General features: G+C 41.5%; 1 protein-coding gene across 2 annotated transcripts in view; it reads left to right on the forward strand.

The window, feature by feature from the left end:
* snx8a (sorting nexin 8a) overlaps window positions 1-25,025 on the forward strand; it is a 32,772-nt gene that overhangs the window by 1,991 nt on the left and 5,756 nt on the right. Inside the window, exons 2-12 of one of the 2 annotated variants that reach the window (XM_072676376.1) lie at window positions 746-873; window positions 1,004-1,133; window positions 3,388-3,578; window positions 8,666-8,786; window positions 9,049-9,185; window positions 14,202-14,282; window positions 14,531-14,691; window positions 18,635-18,764; window positions 18,870-18,938; window positions 20,366-20,515; window positions 22,335-22,484. In XM_072676376.1, coding sequence (XP_072532477.1) covers window positions 746-873; window positions 1,004-1,133; window positions 3,388-3,578; window positions 8,666-8,786; window positions 9,049-9,185; window positions 14,202-14,282; window positions 14,531-14,691; window positions 18,635-18,764; window positions 18,870-18,938; window positions 20,366-20,515; window positions 22,335-22,484 — 1,448 coding nt within the window. Of the gene's footprint in view, window positions 1-745; window positions 874-1,003; window positions 1,134-3,387; window positions 3,579-8,665; window positions 8,787-9,048; window positions 9,186-14,201; window positions 14,283-14,530; window positions 14,692-18,634; window positions 18,765-18,869; window positions 18,939-20,365; window positions 20,516-22,334; window positions 22,485-25,025 lie in introns of those variants that run through there. The other variant, XM_072676377.1, reaches the window with a different exon arrangement.

Raw genomic sequence — 25,025 nt, forward strand, 5'->3', positions numbered from 1 at the left:
CAGATTAATCAATTAATTAATTAGCTAATGGAAAATTAAGGGACTAACTGATACATGCTAGTGTAAGTCCTCATATGATTCCTTATTAGCTGTATGAGTGAACACACTTATCTGTCTATTGGCAGTGTGATAAGCAGCAGTTAATACAGAGTTAATGAGTTAACTGTGTACTCAGTTACTAATTAAGGAATATGTAGGCAGTTACTAAGCAATAACCAATACCGAATGAACAATTAGCGGATATATCAATAATGTGCCTCAGGGTGGAGCAGACGTCTAAGCGTAGGCCCATCGTTAGGAGGTTACTGGTTTGATTCCCTGTGATTCCACAAGCAGAGAGCATAACGATGGCCTTCTTCTCCCTCTTCCCCAGTGACTTAGCATGATGCTAGTTGGTGTAGGTGTCTGTATAACCTGCATTTGGCACTTTCCTCCTTGCATGTTTAACTGTTCAGTGACGTAGCATTAGCAGTGGGTTCCTTATGAGTGCTGGGTGGTTTCTTCATGTCATTCAGAGGAAGGCCATGCTAGTTTTCACCCCTCCAGAGCTGGCAGCATTGTGCATTGTGCAATCAGGGTCGTCCTAGCTCCTAAATTAAACTGACTAAACATGACTTCAAGTGAGGAGAAAATCGGGGTAAAATGAAAAAATCACCAAGATACACCAAGGTAATGGTGGTCTCCCATATTAGGCTGTTTTCATTTATAGGACCTGTATAATCAGTTATCCATGTCCCAACCTCAGGATCAGTCCCCCTGTATTACCGTGAAGTGCACCAGGCTGTCAGCAGTAGGACAGACGAACGAGTGCAAATCGATGTGTTCCACAGACTCCTCGACAGAACCGCTCTCTCGCTAAACCAACAGAACCAGGTTGGTTCCTGCTGCAGTAAGACACCACAATCTTTATAACGGATCATTGCAGGCGCATGGGCGCTTGTGACACTTTTAAAGGCTCGTATCTTTACTGCAGATAACAGCAGCACTTCTGTCTTCATTCCAGATTACGGAACATGTAGATAATGGCGAGGGCTTCCTGACTAAGGTGTCCTTCTACAAAGCCTTGGCTCTCATCGCGCTCGCTCAACAAGGGAAGCACCCAAGTCCCAAGCTCTTGGAGCACTGCATACAGGGTAAGTGGCAGCCTATCTGACCTCTCCAGTGGAAATCCACCAGTCGTTATATGGACAAAAGTCTCAGTCACGGTCTATAAATGAATTACTCAGTATAATGTGTCATGTGCTACCACTGCCTGCTCTGCTAAGTAGTTGAGACGCTGTATTTTTGGTGTGTCAGCATTCAGAAGGCATTTCATGACACCTATCATGTGTCTAGAGAGGCCTTACAGATATTCCTGATAAGAAGTGGGCAAACCATTAGGCCTCTTTTTTTATTTTTTATATTTTTATAATCTGGAGTTGTGTAATCATCCCCCCCGACTTCTGAGGGGACAAAAAAAACAACAAAAAAAAACATCTAGGTCAGCACTTTGTGTGCTGTTGCCTGACTGCGCTCCCATCCCGCCCCGTGGAATTCTCAGCGTCACAGTGATTATATTGCAGGCCATTTCAATTTGCTGTAAATTTGATATCTGCACCCTGCCATTCCTAATGGTCACTTAGATTACTGTGCTTGCGGTCAGAAAAGAGTCTGAGAACTCCTTCTGCTTGTGTTTAAAGCCGCCATTGTTCTGAACGGTGGCTTCCCCCCCCCCCCCACTTCATCTCAGTAACCTCAAGTCAAAGCTCTCTTTCAAAAATGCATTATTTTAGGGCGCCTGGTGTTATTTCAGGTGCTGCCCTTGTGGCGGCTCAGCTGCGTGTAGCGAAGCTGATGTGTCATGTTTCTTCCTGAAGCAAGAGATTTCCCGTCTATCACATGCCATTCCACTCCACCCATGACTTCGTGTGGAATGTGCGCAGGAAATCGGGCTTTGCATCACCATATGCACAGATTCCAGCTGTAGTTCAGTGTCTTATTAGTGTGTTAATCGTAAAAGTTTGAGGTTCAAGTGTTTGGGGCGCTACTTTAGTTTGGTTATATTGGTAACAGCATCTGTACTGCCTTTTACTGCTCTGACCTTTGATGTTTCATTCTTTTCATTTGATGTTTCAGTTGTTTTAGTCCAAAAGTACATCTAAAAGACATCAAAGAGTTACATTATGTTTAAAGCAATCATTGATTTCCCATTATTATACTTAATTTAGCAAATTAAAGAGCTAAGTGTGTTTACTCATAGATCAAAGTAACACAATAACTTAAAATCAAGTGAATTATGTCTTAATTAATCTACTGATTTTTTTTTTTTGCATACTCTGAAACACAATCCTCTGGCCTTTCCACTTTTCCCACAAAAGAAATTCAATATAATTGAAGATACACTCTTAGGAAGGGTATACATATATATACAGCCTGTTTATGAGGAATCTGCAATTTACCCAGTTTGTGTGTTACTTTAGTTTGGTTATATTGGTAACGGCACCTGTACTGCCTTTGACTGCTCTGACCTTTGATGTTTCATTCTTTTTATTTGATGTTTCAGTTGTTTTAGTCCAAAGGTACATCTAAAAGACATCAAAGGGTTACATTATGTTTAAAGCAATCATTGATTTCCCATTATTATACTTAACTTAGCTAATTAAAGAGCCAAGTGTGTTTACTCATAGATCAAAGTAACACAATAACTTAAAGTCAAGTGAATTATTTCTTAATTAATCTACTGATTTATCATTTTTGCATTATATGAAACACAATCCTCTGGCTTAATTACGTGTTTCCACTTTCCCCCCCAAAAAAAATTTAATGTAATTGTTCATATGCCATCACATTCCACTCCACCCATGCCTTCGTGTGGAATGTGCGCGGGAAATCGGGCTTTGCATCACCATATGCACAGATTCCAGCTGTAGTTTACCTCTTATGTCTTGTTAGTGTGTTATTCTCTGTCTTAAATGCTTGAGGTTAAATGTTTTGGGACGTTTGGTGAAATCGGAGCAAGCCAGAAAGTTGTACAAGATGGTAGAGATTTTGTTGTTGTTGCTGTTATCTTGCCTCCTGTCTTTTGTGGAATTTTGCAGAGTCAACTTCCCGACTTGTTTCTCCCGCCTTCACAGCCATTACGCAAATCCATCACATGACTGGCGTCGATGCTGTGCAGAAAATTAATTAATTAAATAAATAAATTCCTAAATAATGAGGTGTTCATCAGCATCTAAGGGGCTTTCCAATGTCCTGCACTAATCAGACGTGGCCTTTTGGCTACCTGCTGTGTCGTGTAGTTATTTCTATCAGTCACACTTGACTGAATGCAGCTTTGTCAGCACATTTTTGTCGGTTACAAAGAGAATGGGGTGTGTGCATGCGTGGTGTGTGTGTGTGTTGTCACAGAGTTCCCCAAGCCCCAGCTAGGAGAGCCGAAGGACCTGCAGAACTTGAGGATGCAGCCGGTTCAGGAGAACCCTCTGCTCCTGTCTCTGACCCTGGCCAACCTGCTGAGCAAGGACACCGTGAAGGTGGAACTCATTCCAGAGAAGAAAGGCCTGTTTCTCAAACATGTGGAGTATCAAGTCACAAGTCAGGTGAGGGCTGGGGAAAGATTTCGTACACACCAATCATGGCCATAACATTAGTACCACCTGCCTAATATTGAGTAGATCTCAGAAGGTGTCCTGTGGTATGTGCACCAGCACTGACGTTAGCAGCAGATCCTTTAAGGGCTGTAAGTTGTGAGGTGGGGCCGCCAGGAGCATCAGTGAGCCCTAGGTGCCCATGACCCTGGTGCCGGATTACGTTTTACTGGTTATCCTTTCTTGGTAGGTACTGAACACTGCATACCAGAAATACCTCTGATGTTTTGGAGATGTTCTGACCCGGTCGTCTAGCCATCATAATTTGGCTAATTTGGCTTTTTGTCAAAGTGGTTTGACCATGTTACTGCTTTTAACACATCACATCACCACCTTCAGGAACTAACAGTTCACTTACTGCCTAATATATCCACCACAGGTACTAATGTTATGGCTGTTCTCTATTTCTGTCCATTTTTGGTTTACCCCATGGTTTGAACCCTTTAGCTGTTTCTGTACACTGTGTAAATATTTCTGGATGAATTGACCAATAGAAATGCTCAAATTCCTTTTTTACATTGACTTAATCCAAACATAAGAACATTTGTGCCTTCTCCTGTATGTCCTCATTTTGTAGATACATGTTTTTCATTGGACAGTGACGATTTACTATATTACTATACATTACTATACTATATTATATAATGAATAGACCAATAGAAATGCTCTAAATTATTTTACATTGACATCCATTCAAAGTTTAGAGCATTTTTGAACTATACATATGATATACATATTTTTAATATATGCCCAATATATATTTTATTTTATATATATCTTCATTTTTCCATCAACTTTATGCAAGATGCAAGGTACCACTTCCAATAGCAGCAAAACTGCCATAGAGCATGATGCCACCACCACCATGCTTAACAGAGATACAGAGATCTTTGGGTTAAAAGAAATGCAAACTCGCAAATGGCAAAAATACACATAAGTAAACAGACTTGTAATCTAAGCCTATTTTAAGGCAGACCCTTGTGTCTGCTTGGAATAGGCCGACGCAAAGAATGATCTGCTTGGAGATGTTTCACTCTAAACCACTTTCAAGGACGCATGTGGTAGAGAAGTTTGTAAAGAATGGTCTGGTAAACAGTTAGGGATGTTGTTGTGGCTCCAGCAGGGTAATTATCTGAGGGCTCTGTCAGGGAATAAAAAAAATAAAAGGAAAGAAATTATTCATTTTAGATGCTTATTAACTGCAACTGAAGGATGGACGAGCTGTTGGACAAGTGCGGCTGGTTTATCTGCAACTGAGATGAAGGAGCAGGAGAGCTGTTTTTAAGCAAATCAGTACAGAATAGGAGAGACTACATGACTAAGTAACATTCAGCCTTCTTTATTGGCAGCAGGGTGGACAGTCCACTCTGTGGTCTGTGGGGAAAAACATGGGTTAAAATGTGACCGCTGTAATTGTACCACTGCTTCTTTTTTTGTGTATCCTATAGCTACAGAATCACTGGAGGAATTTTGGGTAGATTCCACTGGCCTGTCTTCATGATTAGACATGGATTATGAATTTTGTCTGGAATGTTCTTTTTTTTTTTTAACAGCAGGCCTTTAAAACACGTCCCTTAGAAAAACACAAGCCATCTGCTAATGGAGCTCGGAGAACCCCGGGTTCAAACATAGACAGCGAAGAACAAATAACATCTCAAATACGCAGTAGGTGTCCAAAAGACAATCATCGCTCACCAGCGTCCCCTGGGCTGCTGTCGCAGCATTTCCGCTTGTTTTCCAGTCTCTCTGACAGAAAGAACAATCACAGTTTCCACCTTTTCCCCAAATGTACTCCATCAGCCAGGACAGGGTTGGTGTCTGAAGTTGGCGTCTTTAGTTTTGCACTGAATCTACAAACGTTAATGGAGCTTATAATAATAGAGACTTACACGCTCCACTCTCTTAAACATAAAGGCGCTTCATTTACAGTCATATTTACATTTATGGCACTTAGCTGGTGCTCTTATCCCGAGCGACTTACCAAAGTGAAAAAGCTTAGTCATTGGTTGAGAATATCCCATGCGGATAGACCCTGAATTCAAGGTGCATTTGAGCTCTGACACTGTCGGAAATGAATGTAGAGATTTGTAAATGATGCAGAAATGTGTGAAGAACAATAAATGCAGTAAGGTGCAATAAGGAGGTATAAACACTTTTAAGAGCTTTAATAGATGTGATATTGGTGCTCTATTAACCTTTTAACAGCAACACTAATAATACATTCTACTAGATATTCATTTAGAATTTTTTATTCATTTATTATTATTATTATTATTATTATTTTTACATTTTTATTATCACGGAGGAACTGAATATGCAAGTCAACCAGCTGGTTGATTTGCCCACTTAGGGCACTAGGCATAAACTAACAAGTATTACAGAACAGTCACTCTAATTCAGGAGAAATGGAATATAATCAAGTTTAATAAGCTAAATAAATCATGGACAAATATGCCCTCCCTTCAGTTACAGCCTAGAATAAACTAGAGTTAAACTGAAATGTAATATTTATAGGTACCGACCTATCTGGATTTGACTCAGTGCACAGGGTTCTTCAGTAAAGCTCAGCTATGATGCTATAGCAGAAATAATGAGCCCTACTAGTTAATATCTTGTCATGTAAAGAGCAAATGGCTTCATAGACGTTCTAATGTAAAAAATCACATCCTATACAGAGACACACTTCTGCTCATCCTAAAGCATAATTACTGTTTAGTAGTTTATTGCAAAAATCATGTGCAAAGGTAATGGCATATAAAATACATTTTCTCCAATAAAGGTAAATTCAGATAATTAATAGGAATTATGCTCTGAAATGTGAAGACTGTGTTTATCTGTATGTTTATAAGTTTTTTTTCCAGTAGAGGATTTGTTCACTAACCTACAAATCAACTAAATGTGTTGTCTAACCAGGGCTGCCCAAACCTTGACCAGGGCTGCCCCAGCTTTTGCATAAGACTGCAGTGCTTCCATGCCTTCCTTCATGCCGTGCTCCATCTAACCACTATTTTACAATAATAAGATATTTTTTCCTTGTATATGCCAATCATGGCCATAACATTAGTACCACCTGCTTAATATTGAGTAGGTCCTCTTGTGCTGCCACAGCAGATCTGACCATTCAAGGCATGGATACACTAAACCTCAGAAGGTGTCCCATGGTATCTGCACCAGTACTGACGTTAGCAGCAGATCCTTTAAGGGCTGTAAGTTGTGAGGTGGGGCCGCCAGGAGCATCAGTGAGCCCTAGGTGCCCATGACCCTGGTGCCGGATTACGTTTTACTGGTTATCCTTTCTTGGTAGGTACTGAACACTGCATACCAGAAATACCTCTGATGTTTTGGAGATGTTCTGACCTGGTCGTCTAGCCATGCTTGACCATGTTACTGGTCATGTTACACATCACATCACCACCTTCAGGAACAGTTCACTTACTGCCTAATATATCCACCTCAGATCAGTGGATCAGTGGTGCTAATTATTTTTTTTTATCAATTTCACAATTGTTGTCTGTATAAGACTTTTGCATGGAGTTGGTGACCCAGTAACTATGATAACTATGTTAATAAAAGTGCAGAATTGTAGCTTATATTCAAAGGTATTTAACCCTCTGGAGTCTTTGAACCCCCAGGCGCATCATATTTGATGTTTTATGATGTTTCTTTTAATATTTTTGTACAAATACGGTGCAGATATACGGTTAATTTCTGAATATGTAGACTCGGTTAGAGCTCAGGGGTATTAATGACAGGGTTGTGGGTTCGATACCCGGGCTCGGCAAGCTGCCACTGTTGAGCAAGGCCCTTGAGCAAGGCCCTTCACCCTCTCTGCTCCCCAGGCGCTGGAGTTAGCTGCCCACCGCTCTGGGTGTGTGTGTTCACTGCCCCTAGTTTACTAATGTGTGTGTGTTCACTACCACTACCTTTACTCTGACTTTTCCATGGCATCTTATCACCAGAGGTCTGGAGGTACTCCTCTCTGCCTCTGGATAGTGGATTTCTGTGTCCTTCGTCTGTCTCTCGTCTGTCCTTTTTTTTTTTACGGCAAAACAAAAGAAACATGGACACCAAGCATATCTTGGCTCGTGTAATTTACGTTTTGGGCCAAACTATTCCTGTAATGAGAGGCAGCACAGCATTAGACTGCAAGTCTAGATAGGCAGATGAGAACAGGCTGTGGAGGGCTCGTTCTGGCGCACACTGATGTCTGTTCTGTTTCACGCTCTGGAAGCTGCACATGTGGGCTAATTGTTTGCTTGTCATTCTTGCGAAGGCTGTATAGATCACAGACATGTGATATTGATGATAGGCTATGATATTAAAGGGATTTTCCACAAAAAAAGGAAGAGTGTCAGAAAAACAGGATGCAGAAATAGTTGAAGTCTTTTTTTAGAGAGAGAAATCCACAGAATGTAGAACTACCAACTAGCTAACAACACTAACTTCATACTGACAGCTGATTACACTATGCCATATGTTTGTGGACACCCCTTCTAATGAATGCATTCAACTATATTAAGTTGCACCCATTGCTGATATAGATGTGCAAATACACACACACACATACTCCGCTTGTCTAGTCCCTAGTAGAGAAGCAGTGCCAATAGATTAGGCCTCAGCAGGACCCATTAATTGGCACCATGCTGCCTAATGCCAGGCGTGGGCTAGAGGGGTATAAAGCCCCCCAGCACTGAGCTGTGGAGCAGTGGAACTAGTTGTAATCTCTGAAGTGATTGATGGTGCTCCATCCAGTGTTTTTGGGATGAGTTGGAGAGTTGAAGATGGGGTGGGGTGGGGATCGTCCAACACCCTGACCTCACTAATGCTCTTGTCATTGAATGCAATCAAATCCTCACCTCAATGCTCCTCCAATCTAGTAGAAAGCCCTTCTTCCTGGACAGTAGTTAAAAAGTTAAAAGTAAGCTCTTTTTAATGAATAACAATCAATGAATAAGCAGGTGTCCCAATACTTTTGTCAGTATATGATAGCTTGAAAGCATGTGGTGATGTTCAGCTCATATGCTTGCTTTTTCTTTCAGCGCTTCAAAATTTCAGTCTATCGGCGGTACAGCGACTTTGACGTCTTCCACGAGCTTTTGCTGCAGAGGTATGCCTACAGGACGGTCCCTGCTTTGCCACCCAAGCGAGTGCTGAAAGGAGGTACGACTCCTCTGTGTGTAATTCATGTTATAAGAGCTTGAGAGGTCAGTGGTTCGTAATTAAGGCTGGAGATTATAGTGTTTTGTCAGTCATTCACCTCGACTGCGGTCTGACGCTCCTTTTCCGGGCGCACAGCCTGATGGTGCTTATTACCAGCACACAAAAACAGTATTCCTGCACTTCCTCAGCACTGTGCAGCGTTCCAGTGGTTCTGTTTGATGGAGAAGTTGAATCCTGCCTCTGCTCCTGTGTTCCCATGCAGTCTTGGCCTCCATGTCGGAGCGGGAGTTCATTGAGGGACGGCGGCGTGGTTTGGGCAGGTTCCTGAACCTTGTGGCGAGGCATCCTTTCTTCTCTGAGGACGAGCTCGTGAAGACGTTTCTCACTTTCAGTGGTTCGGTGCGTCTGTTTTATATACACTTTCAGGTTGTATTTGGTACAAATCTACACACACACACACACACACACACACACACATACATTTTTTTACTTTGGTGTGCGTACACTGTGTGTCCAAATGTTTCTTTTAGGTTGCACCCATTGCTGACAAAGATACACATACACGCACACAGCTTGTCTAGTCCCTGTACAGAAGTATTGCTAATAGAATAGGACTCTCTGGAGCAGATAACCATGACCCTATTGGCACCATGCTGCCTAATAATGCCAGGCATGGGCTATAGAGGGGTATAAAGCTCCCCAGCATTGAGCTGTGGAGCAGTGGAAGAACTGTGTTCTCTGAAATTATGGATGGGGAAGCTCCATCCAATACTTTGGGATGAGGTAGGGTGGTAATCATGCAGCGTCCTGATCTTACTAACACTCTTGTCACTAAATCAATCAAATCCTCACTGCAATGCTTCTTCAAAATCTAGTGGAAAGCTTTCTTCTCTGGAAGGAAACAGGACAAACTCTTTTTTTCTACTCTCTTTCATTAAAGACTCTTGATTTCAGAAGAAACAACAATTGAGCAAGTGTCCCAATACTTTTGTCCATATAGGGTATTATTGATACAATAAATAACTACTTCTCCAAAGCTCCAAAACAGCTTTAGTTTATCCTAAACCCAAACCTGTGTTTCTCTTACTGGGTTCATCTAACCAATATATCAATAACTTTACTGACCAACAGTACATTCCCACTACTCACCCATCCCCACTTGATGACCCAATGACTATGAGTTAAAGTGCTGACATATAGGGGTCTTTAACTCTCTGGAGTCTATGAACATGCTGGCACGTCAGGTTTGATGTTTCCTGATGCCTCTCATTTGTAATTGCTGGATTTGTGCGTCCGTCTATGGTTTTGTGTAAACGTGGCCAATGGACACGTCTTCTGCCTCTTGCCATTTTATTCAGACATCCCACTACGTTAGTGGAGCTAAGGCTCTGGTAAACCCCATTTCAAGCCCCAGAACAGTTTGTCCACATCAGTGAATGTATGTTTTCACAATAAATGAATAAGAAAATATGAATTTCTTAAAATTGGACTTCAGTTTTTCAGGTTTAGAGTCAGAGTATCTCTTCGCACAGCGCTCTGGATCTCCTTATGAAGAGAGCAGAGATTGCTCTGAACTTTCTGATGTAAAACATGAGGGTATCATCTAAACTGCAGGTGCCTTTAAATGAGTTTAGAAACGTTTCGATTTTAAGATCTTAAAAAATCAAGCCCTTTTAGACTCCCGAAGGTTAAAACTACATTAAGTAAACAATCCAGGAATCACATTTCAGACCATTCTTCCCCAATTTAGGGGATTTTAATTCAAAGACAAAAGACAAAATCAAACTAACACGTTTGGTTTTTGCTGTGATGACTGCCTCAAGGTCGTGACGCATGGACATCACCAAATTCTGGGTACTTTCCCTAGTGACATTTTGCTCTGTAATGTTGCCATTTTCAGTTCCTGCTTCTTTTTGTGGAATTTTGCCTTCAGTCTTCGGTCATTATAATACGCGCTCAGACAGAGTCAGCTCGTGTTAGCTGGCCAAGTTCAGTATCGGGCATTATCATCATCATCAAGTGCTGGTAATGTTTTATGAGGGTTAACTAGGTGTCTATATGGTTTAGTTGCACCAGCAACTAAACCATATAGACTTGAACCCAGCACTACAGTCCTCGACCCATCGTTTCTTGCATCCTTAAAGGCCTTCATTTACTCAGAATTTAAGTTGTTGAAGATCCCAACATAGAAAACCATAGAAAACGAAGTTTCTAAGCATATGGAGCATAAGGAGTCTGTTAGTGCTTAATAATCAGCTGCAGGTTTCATTACAGACAGTGTAATTAGACAGGTTTAATTAGATGAAGAGCAGCAGATGTTGAGTAGAAATCACTGTATTCAGTACAGGAGAGGATCTGAATAGTACTTTATAAGAATCTGTTGTGTAAATATCGTGTATCATAAAAAAGTCTTTAAATATCGTGATGTATTTTTACCGTATCGCCCAGCCCTACCACCAGGTCACTAGTTCACTGTTGCTTCTTATCAGTGTCTGTAATGTTCATTTGACACTTATAATATTAGGAAAGTGAGTAGCCTTTGTAGTCAGTTATCAACCTTTCGTACAGCATGTGGACATGACCTCAGTCATGTTAGCTGACTCTGATATTGGCCATTGTGTTTACTTGCGTGTTTTTAGGAAGTTCAAGCTCGGGTCTGTGAGCACACAGCAACATTGATTGTGTAGGAAAAGAGGGCAGGGAGCTCCTCCATACACACCAAGCACCCAAGAAAAAATAATAATAAAATGGCGATTGGTCTGTCTTTATATGGGAATGGTAACACATGGAGCATGGCCACACATCTGCAGTGACATCACAAAGTTTGTCTCCCTTTGTTCTCTTTTTTTTGAGCTGATCTGTGATCAGTGACCCGATCCGTGATACTTAAAACATTCGGAATTGTGGGATTTGTGATCTATTACACTCCTAGTGACAAGTGAAGATGCATTACTGGACGCTAATAGCCATTTTTTCCCCAAAACTGCAAAATTCCAGCTAGAAAGTTTAAAGAGGAAGTTCAAATTGACTTGATTTTAAAAACTGTTTATTTATGTTTTATTTATTTATCATATTAACTTTTTTATAGTACCATTACAATATCTGAATATTCTAACTATCAGAAGTTTTGCTCTTTAAAACGGTGTAATTGTATTATTATGCTATTCAATTATTATTATTATTATTATTATTATTAATATTAATAATAATAATAATTGTTATTTTTTTATTACTACTGTAGATCAATGGCATAAAATAGTAATAATTAATTTTTATCTGTTATTGTGACAGGCCAAGTTGTCAGTAATGACAGTTGTGACATGCACTGAAGTGATGTGGGGACAAAGTGCCATCTACCCACCCTGGAGAGAGCAAGGCCAGTCGTGCTCTCTCGGGTCCCCGGCTGCTGATGGCTAGCGGCATGACCGCGATCCTCTGGTCATAGTGACAACGCCTTATTCCCTGCAGTGCCCTGTGTTTATGAAAAAATGCTGTTTCAGCATCTTGATTATATAACCACCTCTAAATAAACCTCCATAGCTCAGCTTAGAAAACGCTACTCCAGCAAACTTCATGTCATCCTAAAGTGACGTTGACGGACTCCTTTGGAGACCTCGCTGATTTTAGCCTGAGGGCCAATACAGCAGATCACTGTTCTGTGGCTACCTTTCATAGCCTGCTTTTCCAAGATAACGTGCTTCGAACTTGGATGACTGATTATCAGGTAATCAAGATCTGAACAAGTAGCAGATGGAGATGTTTGCTCAGTGCTTCAAAAAGGTTTCACTGGGCTTTAGGAGCCGGAGAATGGTATCAGAGTAATTCTGGCCGAAAGAGATGTACCTAATGTTTTGTGTATATCTCTGATGTATTTATTTTTTGGATCTTCTGTAAAAGTTTGCACATTTTTGTGGTAGATGAAGCGTAGTCATGTATGCCAAACAAATAAATGGAAATATACTCAGGTCCAAAAGTATTTGGACTGTGACCATTTTTACATCGCATCAATAGGAATCAATAATGAAGCCAGATGTGACTGAAATGTGAGACTTTCAGCTTTAACTGAAGGAGAATATTATATAATGATTATGAATATGTTCCACTCCTGAGCAGTTTTGGTGGTTTGGTGAGTTTTATTAATAATTTATAAATAGTTCTGATCAGAGGAGGACGGGTCGGGTCCCCCTTGTGAGTCTTGGTTCCTCTCAAGGTTTCTTCCTCCAGCTCTGAGGGAGTTTTTCCTTGCCACTGTCGTCTTTGGCTGCTCACCGGGGGTCTTATGTTGTTGTTGATTTTTTCTCTTTTACTAATTACTGATTGTGTAAAGCTGCTTTGTGACAACACCAGTTGTAAAAAGCACTACACACATAAATTTGATTTAATTAAAAACTATTGTATAAACGGGTTAGAAACAGGTTTAAAATAATTGGAAAAACTAACATTAAATATAAGGAGTGTTCTTAATACTAAGTCCCTCCTCTCTCTCTCTGATAGATTTGCTGTGTTCAGATTAATGATGGCCTCCATCACTTGCATCCTCACCTCTTTGAATATATATCATATTCAGCTCCAGACCTTTTATTCTCTTTATTTGTCAGGAAATAACAAGGGAAAACTTCACACCTGGCCATCAGTTTGACTGTCCAGATACTTTTGAGTCTGTGAAATCGGAGGGAATATGACTGTAATTGCTTTAAAATGGCTGAAATTCCTGAACAGTTAATTATTATAACTAAAAATATATATATATAAAAAAGTGTATTAAATTATAATAACTTTTTTTAACTTATGCACCCTTACTTTTTACTTACTCTTGCTTTTGGGTTGTTTCTGTTTCAGTGTATTCTTATACAAAGCCAATACAATAAAGAGCCATTGTCTAATTATTTATGGCACTAAAGCAGAGCTGGGCAATATGACAATATTTTATCGTATCGTGAGAAATGTTGTTATTGTGAAACACAATATACTTTTATGAGTGTATCGAGGATATTGATTAACTGATTAACTGACTAACTGCATGTTTCATTAGAAAGATTGTAATCATTCTTATGTAATTCAATGGAGTGCAGCATATTTTGTGTAAAAATCACGGTACTCAGTATGGGAGAGTATTTGGACATCAGTTTTTTAAAAATTACACTGTTGGTGCATTTTATCTACATGACAAAATATTGTGAAAAATATTGTATATCATAAAAAATGTCTTTAAATATTGTGATATAAAAATTTCCATATCGCCCAGCTCTTCAGAGACACTATCTGCAGTTAATTTAGACATATACTGTAGAAATACTATTCTTTTGCTTTATACTATTATACTAAATTATAGTTATTATAAATATTTCTGCATATAATAGATACATAGCGTTTGCAGTTTGCTTTGTTGATTTAAATGTTTTCTCTTTATCCCAGGACGTCCAACCTAAGCTGCGGGACTCTTTCAAGAAAATGGGGGACGAGTTCATGACATGTAGATATGCAACCCAAGCCAAGGTTTGAGTCCGTTTCTACTCTAACTGTAATTAGGAGAGGGCGATGTGTATATTAAGGATATCATCAGTACTGAAAGAACACTGATCAACTGCACGTTTCATTACATACAGTGTAATTAGTCCCGGTTAATCGGATCAAGTGTCTCACATGTTTAATAAATAGTATTGTACTAAATAAAATAAACAAGCGCATCTGTAATCAGTGTTCTGCTGATGCCTATACTTCAGTTGTGTTTGTCTGTCCTGTAGGAATACCTCCCTGCAGACATCCAGTCCTGCTTTTCGGCCAGCAGAGAGCTGATCAGAAACATTCACAACAGCTTCCAGAAGCTGCGCGACCGGGCAGAGAAAATGGCAGAGCGCTCGAAGGACAACGCCACAGATCTGCTGATGTTTGGGAAGGAGCTAAGGTACCTCACCCCTCCCACCCAAATACACACCGGGCATGTTTAATGGATGTCCCGATCTGATCCGGTGACTTGGGATTGGGTCGTTCCGGGCATCTTTAATGGATGTCCCGATCTGATCCGGTGACTTGGGATTGGGCCGTTCCGGGCATCTTTAATGGATGTCCCGATCTGATCCGGTGACTTGGGATTGGGCCGTTCCGGGCATCTTTAATGGATGTCCCGATCTGATCCGGCGACTTGGGATTGGGCCGTTCCGGGCAGCTTTAATGGATGTCCCGATCTGATCCGGTGACTTGGGATTGGGCCGTTCCGGGCAGCTTTAATGGATGTCCCGATCTGATCCGGTGACTTGGGATTGGGCCGTTCCGGGCATCTTTAATGGATGTCCCGATCTGATCCGGTGACTTGGGATTGGGCCGTTCCGGGCATGTTTAATGGATGTCCCGATCTGATCCGGTGACTTGGGATTGGGCCGTTCCGGGCATCTTTAATGGATGTCCCGATCTGATCCGGTGACTTGGGATTGGGCCGTTCCGGGCATCTTTAATGGATGTCCCGATCTGATCCGGTGACTTGGGATTGGGCCGTTCCAGGCATGTTTAATGGATGTCCCGATCTGATCCGGTGACTTGGGATTGGGCCGTTCCGGGCATGTTTAATGGATGTCCCGATCTGATCCGGTGACTTGGGATTGGGCCGTTCCGGGCATCTTTAATGGATGTCCCGATCTGATCCGGCGACTTGGGATTGGGCCGTTCCGGGCAGCTTTAATGGATGTCCCGATCTGATCCGGTGACTTGGGATTGGGCCGTTCCGGGCATCTTTAATGGATGTCCCGATCTGATCCGGTGATTTGGGATTGGGCCGTTCCGGGCATCTTTAATGGATGTCCTGATCTGATCCGGTGACTTGGGATTGGGCCGTTCCAGGCATGTTTAATGGATGTCCCGATCTGATCCGGTGACTTGGGATTGGGCCGTTCCGGGCATCTTTAATGGATGTCCCGATCTGATCCGGTGACTTGGGATTGGGCCGTTCCGGGCATCTTTAATGGATGTCCCGATCTGATCCGGTGACTTGGGATTGGGCCGTTCCGGGCATGTTTAATGGATGTCCCGATCTGATCCGGTGACTTGGGATTGGGCCGTTCCGAGCATTTTTAATGGATGTCCCGATCTGATCCGGTGACTTGGGATTGGGCCGTTCCAGGCATGTTTAATGGATGTCCCGATCTGATCCGGTGACTTGGGATTGGGCCGTTCCGGGCATGTTTAATGGATGTCCCGATCTGATCCGGTGACTTGGGATTGGGCCGTTCCGGGCATCTTTAATGGATGTCCCGATCTGATCCGGCGACTTGGGATTGGGCCGTTCCGGGCAGCTTTAATGGATGTCCCGATCTGATCCGGTGACTTGGGATTGGGCCGTTCCGGGCATCTTTAATGGATGTCCCGATCTGATCCGGTGATTTGGGATTGGGCCGTTCCGGGCATCTTTAATGGATGTCCTGATCTGATCCGGTGACTTGGGATTGGGCCGTTCCAGGCATGTTTAATGGATGTCCCGATCTGATCCGGTGACTTGGGATTGGGCCGTTCCGGGCATCTTTAATGGATGTCCCGATCTGATCCGGTGACTTGGGATTGGGCCGTTCCGGGCATCTTTAATGGATGTCCCGATCTGATCCGGCGACTTGGGATTGGGCCGTTCCGGGCAGCTTTAATGGATGTCCCGATCTGATCCGGTGACTTGGGATTGGGCCGTTCCGGGCATCTTTAATGGATGTCCCGATCTGATCCGGTGATTTGGGATTGGGCCGTTCCGGGCATCTTTAATGGATGTCCCGATCTGATCCGGTGACTTGGGATTGGGCCGCTCCGGGCATCTTTAATGGATCGGGTATTTGCTTTTAAGGTTTCATTCCCTTTCGAATCCAGGTTTGCTTTAGCAGAGCACCAGCTGGCATCCTGTGGGATGATAACCGATATGATCCTTAGCTGCTGCAGGGGCAACGTTACCAGTTAGCAGCCAAATCTAAAGCTAAAGTTGGTTCTCATGCTAACGCTCCGGTTCTCCTTAAACAGTGCCGCAGTTACAGTGAGTACATCTCAACAGCGGAGCGTAACTGCTGCATTATTTAAGGTGGAATGGAAAGTTTGGGGAAGAGGAAAACTTAAACAAGGTTAATTATTAAATTATGGTTTTGGTTTAATAATGCAAAATAAAGACTTTATTACCACTCTGTTATGCACATCATTAAATTGACCAATATAATTTCCATATTCATAGTGTGTAATTGGCAGGGGGGTCATTCAGGTGGATTCTAGATAGTGCCAGGTTTATTGCTTTATGTGAGTTTATTGTGATTTTAAATATAATAACAGTTTAATAATCACGAATATGTCGATGTCCTATATATTCTAAAATGATGCTTATATATTATATTATAATATTCTAAAACAAGTTTACAAAAAAATCAAATCTCTGCTATGTCAGAATGTTTTCCATACAGGAGTTTAGTTAATCAGTGTTTGATTGATAAAATGGAATAAACTAACATCTGCCCAGCTGGCATGTTATATAAAATGACATTTCAGTGCTATAGGTTCTACTGATCACTAATTACAGACTAAACAGCACCTAAACATGTGCGTAACAGGTGGTAACAAAGTGATTATTGTGCATTAGTACAACTAATAGTGCTGCTATTAAGGATTTGCACCACAGACCTCAAATTACATAATAATAAAGGTGTAAATTTAATAACGCTTCTTCATTTGTTTTACTGCAGGGTAAAAGTCACTTTCCGCAAAGAGACTTTTTAAGTTGTGACATAATGAGCTAAACTGTATTAGCCTGTCAGAAAGTGGAGTCTAACGAACAGGTTTGTTGTGTTTTAAAATGGCTTTGAGTATAATTGGCTACTTCCCTCCGTCGTCTGCGGCAGTATCCTGTAACAGACCTGTGTGACACTTAGAAAGATTCTATCAGAGCTGCATTTCTCCAGAAAGTAGATGTGGAGGAAGTGTTACTTTTTTTGCACAGAAGCAAATCGCACACTATTTTTAGCCTCATGGTTAAAATGTTTCACTTTTAACTTAAATGCTGTGAATTGATTACAATGTTTTGACTGCACTGTGGAAAACATTGTGACTTGGCCCTGCAGATACTTATCTTATCATTTTTTTTAGCTGCAACACGAGGTTACACCAAATGTAACTGATGTAACTGTAACAACCAAGATGTGGTTGGTGTCTGATGTTTGCTTCCATATAATTTTGCACTGGAGCAAAAAGGCTAATAGGACTGTGATATTACCCAGTACACACTGTAACTGCTGAGCACAAGAGAATTACATGCTCTCTTAGAATTTCTAGACGTATACACTATATGGACAAAAGTTTTGGGTCATGCAATGTTGCTCATCCGAAACATATCAGGGGTATTAAAAATATAGTATATCCTGCTTTTGTTGGAGTAACTGTCTCTACTGTCCAAAAAGGCTTTCTACTAGATTTTGGAGGAGCATTGCTGTGAGGATTTGATTGCATTCAGCTAACAAGAGCATTAGTGAGGTCAGGATTATGCATAATCACCAGCCCACCTCATCATCCCCAAGTCACCCCGAAAGTGTTGGATGGAGCACCGTCCATAATTCCAGAGAACACAGTTCTTCCACTGCTCCACAGCTCAATGCTGGGGGGCTTTATACCCCTCTTCTAGGCCCAGCAAGGGGCCAATAGGTTCATGTTTATCTGCTCCAGTGAGTTCTGAATTATTTGCAGCACTCTCTACTGGGACTGGCAATGGGTGCAATTTAAAGTAGCTGAATGCATTCATTAGTGGTGTCCACAAATATTTGGACATATAGTATTGCTTACCTGCCGTCTTTCCGATTCAACATCCCGGTCTTGATCCGTTTTCTCCTGACACTCTGCTTTAGTGCCCTGGGTTCCGACCCCTCACCGGTGCCCGCCCTGGACTCCTCCAAGAGCATGTGGGGGGATCTGAGACACTCTCTGCACGGCCTGTCTACAGAGTTCTCCCTGCTGGCAGATAAAGCCGCTGAACAGGTACTGGCTCATTCATTCAGACTGCATATGCAGTGCGTAAACCATAGACGCAGAGAAGATCAGCTCCAAGCCAAGACCCCTTTCATGGTGTTTTTTTTTTTACAGGGAAGAAGAGAAGAGGATGATGTGGTGGAAAAACTGCATCTCTTCTTGGATTTGCTGCAGTCGTACAGAGTAAGTGGGTTTGGGAGTGAAAGCATGACCAGATCAGACTTTTTTCTTAATAATTTATTTTATTATTAATTTATTTCTGGTTTCCCCCCTAATTTAAAAGGCCAATTACCTATTTCCCCGTTCATGTGAACTCCCCCTGCCACTAGCAATACCCCCGATACTTAGAGGGTGACCACTAGCACACGTCTCCTTAAACACATGTAAAGCCAGCTGTCGCCTCTTTTCATAACTTTAAAAATTATTAGACAGCCATCTCTGATACTACAGCTAACAGACGCCTGTGCTGACCAACGTCACACTATGAGTGATGTGGGAAGGAAGTGCCATCAACCCATCTACCCACCCCTCAGAGAGCAAGGCCAGTTGTGTTCTCTCTGACTCTGGCTGCTGATGGCAAGCAGGGATTTGAACCAGCGATCCTTGGATCATCGTGGCAGTGCCTTAAGTCCCATGGATCACTTGGTGATGTCCCAGATGTCGATGCATTACACTAATACTGATCCAAACCTGGCTGGTGTTCCCCAAGTGATTGAAAAATTAAGTTCCGTCTGTAGCTCCGCCTCAATTCATGATAAAAAAATAGATGTTATTTTTCCCACTTTTACATAGTGGTGAGCGGTGGCCTTTCAAATGTTAGGCTACTACTGGTTGCTGTGCCCTATAATGTGCTGAGACCCACTGGTATTGAGGGTGGATCTAGTCTTTAAATGGCAACAAAGTTTGAAGTAAAGCTCTGCATTTCGTTGCTATCCTGCTAAAACCTCCATCTCCAAATATCATTTATTATTATTTTTTTACATAATATTTATTATGATGAATGGACCAATAGAAACACTCCAAAATGACTTGGAGTAAAATCTTTTGCATTGACTTCTATTGAAAGTTTTTTCCGTTTCAGTTTCAGTTTTGGAGATTTTGCATGATGGCTATGATGTGCTGTGCTGACTTTGTGCTTTGGGCATTTGTACTTTGAGCATTGATGGCTGGAAGGAGTCACTAAGCAACAATTTTAACATGATGGCAGAAAGTCTTTCTATCTGATGGTGTACCTTTAGAGAAATGATCAAATGGCTGAAAGCAATGGAAATGTGAAACCTGATGGTTTTACAGTGTCAGAACTTTCCAGAAAAGCTCAATACTGAATTCTGCATTAAATTTGAATTGTTTGAACATCCTTCTTAAGAAATCAGGTTCATCTAAACTGCTGCTGTCCCGATGCTCAGCCCAAACGCATTAATATGTGCTCAGTTTAAGCTAAGTCTTTTTATTATGAGATATTTAGTCATAATTATGACTTTGCTTAAACTGCCTCCAGGTCTGATTATTGGAAATTGGCTCATTTTATTACAATATATTTAATAATAAAAATTGAAGCTGTTTAGGTTCAACATGCATTTAACAATTAAACTAATGTGTTGATCTGGCAGGACCTGTGTGAGCGGCACGAAAAGGGGGTCCTCCACGAGCACCAGAAAGCACTGCAGAAGTACAGCGTGATGAAGAGGCAGATGATGAGTGCAACTGTGCAGTCCAAGGAACAGGTTTCTGTGGAGCAGCTGGAGTCTCGCATCGTCCAGGTTAACCTTCTTTTACACAAACACACCCTGTGTTTCCTTTTTCTTCACACACCTGTGCAGGTTCCTTTTAGGTGGTGTGAAGGTAAAGAGACTCAGGGGTGGGGCTTCCACCACTGCCTCTGCCAGACAATGCACCAGTAAGGTCACCTTTTAAAAAAATACCTTGAAAAACAACACAATGGGAGTTTTGGAATTGGTTCTGTTTTGGTTCTGCTGGGTTTCCTTTTGAATGAAGAGACAGCAGCGTTTGAACTTCATGGTTTTTGACTTCCATGGACTGAACTATCATTATTCAAATATGCCAAGATAAGAGCCGTGTTCCAAGCCTAGGCTGCAGGCTGCAGTCCTACTGGATCCTCTGTAGGACCTTCCTATCAACCCCCCCTTCTTATCAGCCCATTGTTCACACAGATGGAACAGTCTAACCAGGCTGAGTGGCAACATCACCATAATATTTAATATCTGGAAAGCTCTGGAAGCTTCATTTTCCACCATTTTTACCACATTGTGTGTGCACAAAGAACTGTGGGTAATCAAGGGCTGGAAGGGGTGCATTTGCAGTTGCATCCTCCAAATTGCTCAAATTGCATGGGCTGCATTTCTGGGCTGTACACGAAGGGTCCTTCAATCACGGCCTAGGGTTTGGTACGCAGCTATAGTTTTCCATTCTATGGCCCCTGTAAAAGTAATGAGTAATTAAAAAGTATGGTGATTTTACTGTAGTAAGTAAGTTATTGTGCCTAAATTAAATTGTTGCATTACGTATGAAAACATAAATATCGGATCGGATCAGCATTGGCAGTATTATGTGGGAATTAGTATTTTTGGCTCTTGGGCTCCCCCTACAGTTGGAAAGTTTAAGTCACATTTACTAAACCGCAGTAAATACAAATCAGGCCTTAAGCGCCCCTTATGGACAGCTATTCATGTGCATTTCTGGACAAGCTGAGAGCTCCAGAAGCAGCATCTGAAGGTAGAGAAGCATGTGGGCTGAGGTGGTAGAGTAATACTACAGGATTTTACACTAATATGACTCTATGGGTTATGCAGCGTTACTCAGCAGTGCTAGAGAGAGGTCTCTCTCTTGCAGCTCCACCACCAAAGCTCCGCAGTGCAGTAGTGGCAGCAGTGGTCCGGCCCGGAGTGGGAATGACTGAGAGGTCGTTCTCCCTGTTGCAGTCAGTGGAGCATCAGCAGCATGACTCTGATGCTGCTATTTGCTATTTTGAGGTAAAAATGTTACATAATGCTGCTTTAACGTATCCGGATCAGATTGGTGGACAAGGTAAAAAGAATTGGGACGCCCCTAGTTGGAAGTCGAACTGCTTGTAAGCAATTCTGAGAGTCGCAGTACCATATCTACTGTCTGTGTTATTTTAATGCAGTAATAACCAGGATGCAGCCTGTTTAAACGTCCTACAAGACCTTATCAGTTATCACAAAGCCACATCTTTTACTTCCCCTGTGCAGACTGTTACGACACGTTCCTCAAGCCTCCAGTTAGACTAAACGAGGAGACGATGAAAAGAGAATGAGCGAAAGAGGCAGTTTCTCGCCTCCAGCTGTTGATTGATATCCCACCATAATGCCCAAACATTCAGCCGCATTAAAGGTTCAACCTTCTCATAATGTGCTGTGATCCACTGAGTGGCTCGTTAAACCAGGGAACATCATTTTTACGAGCTTTCCTTCCTCTGCCATCACTCACCACTCAGGGACGTGACACAGAGGGTGTCAGGGATGGAGGGGGGGTTGGGGTCTGGTCTGTCTTAGTGACCTCTCTGTGACCGTTTCGCTGCATCCTTGCTCTGTCTTGCAGCAAGAGAACGCCATTCAGACCATGGAGCTGCGCAACTACTTCTCCCTGTTCTGCCTGCACCAGGAGAGCCAGCTCATTTTCACTTATCTTCCCATCACCTCGCACATCCTGGGGGCCTTCGTCAACTCCCAAGTGCAGGGGCACCGAGAGGTGAGGACTGCAGTGTGTTATTTGTGTCATATCAAAAGTTAATTATTTGGTTTCATCAAATAAAAAAAAATATAATATAAAATAAAGTCAAATAAAATAAAGTCAAATAAAATAAATTCAAATAAAATAAATAAAATAAAATAAATACAATGAATAAATTAAATAAGTAAAAGAAATACAATTAATAAATAAAAAATAAATAAAATTAAATTAATAAATAAAATTAATTACAATAAAGAAATAACATTTAAAAAAGTAAAAAAAAAAAAAAAAAAATGTAAATGATTTTTTTAATATTGGGTGAACACTTTACGACAGAATACTCCACTCTTAACCATAATGGTGCTACAAAGGGTTCTGTGAGTAATGCCATAATTTTGGTGCCATAAAAAAAAAGTCACATACAGCTCTACTACAAGAATGTCTTCTACAGTTTTACTCAAATAACCTTTTGTTGCTTCTTTAAGGGGGTAGAAACAATAAAATGGAACATTTTAAATGACTGTAAATTAATATATTTATATATTATTAGCAATGATAGCAATGATAACAATGATACCAGATAGACACAGTGTGAATTGGTGGAGCGATATGACGTTCTTCCGGTACCATCATGGGCCCTATTTTAGCAGTCTGTAGGCGAACCGTCAACTGTGCACCAGACAGCTTGATTCAAGGCGTGTCGGTGTGTCTTTGCTGTCGTAATGAAGGGAAAAGTACGCCTAGTGCGACTCGAAACGTACAAACGGACTGGAGACAGATGTCACATGACCAGTAATTCCAGCTTTACAGACGCTGGGGTATTTCCCAGAGCACCTTACCTTAATGAGCCACTTTAGAGGATGGAGCTCCTGTTGTTGGAGCAGAGGCGGACTCACTTCACCAGCTCTGGGTTTAATATGAGAACTTTACAAGACCTGCGTTCATTTTCCAATGAAATGCAGTCACTTTGGCCACTTACTGAGAGAATCTGTCAATCTCCTCCTGTGATGATACGGGAGACTGTCAGATGTTTTCCCATGAGGTAAACAGCCAGAATGTTGATGGCAAGCAAGACGGTTAGTTGTGAGTACTGGGAACAGCAGATATGCCAGGTAAATGTGTAGCAGCTGCTGATAAATGCCTCATACAGTTGTTCATATGATTCAGAAATGAACCACACAGTATATTCTGAACCACATATGGTCAACCACAGGCTGATTCACACAGGCTTTGTGTTGGTTTTCTCTTGTAAAGTTTGTTCTCGTCATTAGTTGCTCGTTTTCCTCTAATGTATGAAAGCATTTAGCCAGTAAAATGTATTTCTAGGGTCAGATGTGCCATTAGATGATCAAGATATCATGAAGTAGATCTTCGAATCTCATTTAATTTCTAAGTAATAATGTTTTCACAAGGCCTTTGTAGAAGCAGCCGACTGCAGTTTTTCCAAAGAAAATATTATGGTCAGTCTCTGAACCACTGAGAGTTGGACTTCATTCAAGCTTGAAACCATTAGCAGTGGATTAGAATGGGGTACAATGAGGATATGATTTCAGGGGTGTAATAATATGATTTCTTTCGGTGCAAAACATTTAATAAATTAAATGAAATTAAATGTATGTATTTAGTTTATTCATATATTATATTTTTTATATTACCTTTATATTAATTTGATTTTATTTATATGTATTTATCAGAATCAGATTTATTGGCTAAGTATGTTTACACACACAAGGAATTTCTCTCTAGTATTAACAATATACAGCTACTCTTCATATAATTTACAGACAATACACACAATATACAGAGAACAGTAGTATACACAGTATACATAGACTACACCAGGACATTTCTATACAGTGTGCTTTACAGTGTTATTCACAGAACAGCAGTATGCAACACTATACAGATCAAATACTGTGTGCAGTAACTGTAGGGTATGAGTGATAAGAGTGTATCAGTAATATCTGTGGCCTGTTGCTGATGATGGTGATCAGCTGTTGAGGATGGTGATGGTCTGAGGGTAAAAACTGTTCTTGTGTCTGACAGTCTTAGTGGACATAGTTCTATAGCGTCTGCCAGACTGGAGCAGCTGAACGAGGTTGTGACCAGGGTGCGAGGAGTCCGTAATTATTTTCTCTGCCTGTTTTCTGGTTCTTGAGCAGTACAGGTCCTGAATGGAGGGCAGAGAAGCACCTATGATTCTCTCAGCTGTCCTAACTGAGAGCACTTTTTACAAAGCAGCTGTACTGAGATCTGTGAAAAAGTTTTTGGAAATTAAAAAAAAATTGAGCGAGAGGCCAAAACCATCCTCCCAGATAACCAGATGTCCAGGACCTGTATGGGTAGCCCAGCTGGGAGGTTTTGTCCATGGTTTCCATGGTTGCCCCATATATGAATGCCCACCAGGGTCCGTGATGGGACCAGGAGGGGCTAAACATGGGTCCCGTCTGGGTTGTACACTGCATATGGAGCCTAGATGAGACCAATGTGAGATTAGGGTAGGCTGTAATGATCAGACCCATTTGGAAGCCCAACTGCGTCCCAGTGACAACGCTTGTA

The sequence above is a fragment of the Salminus brasiliensis genome, chromosome 3, assembly GCF_030463535.1.
Source record: "Salminus brasiliensis chromosome 3, fSalBra1.hap2, whole genome shotgun sequence".
Lineage (NCBI taxonomy): Eukaryota > Metazoa > Chordata > Actinopteri > Characiformes > Bryconidae > Salminus > Salminus brasiliensis.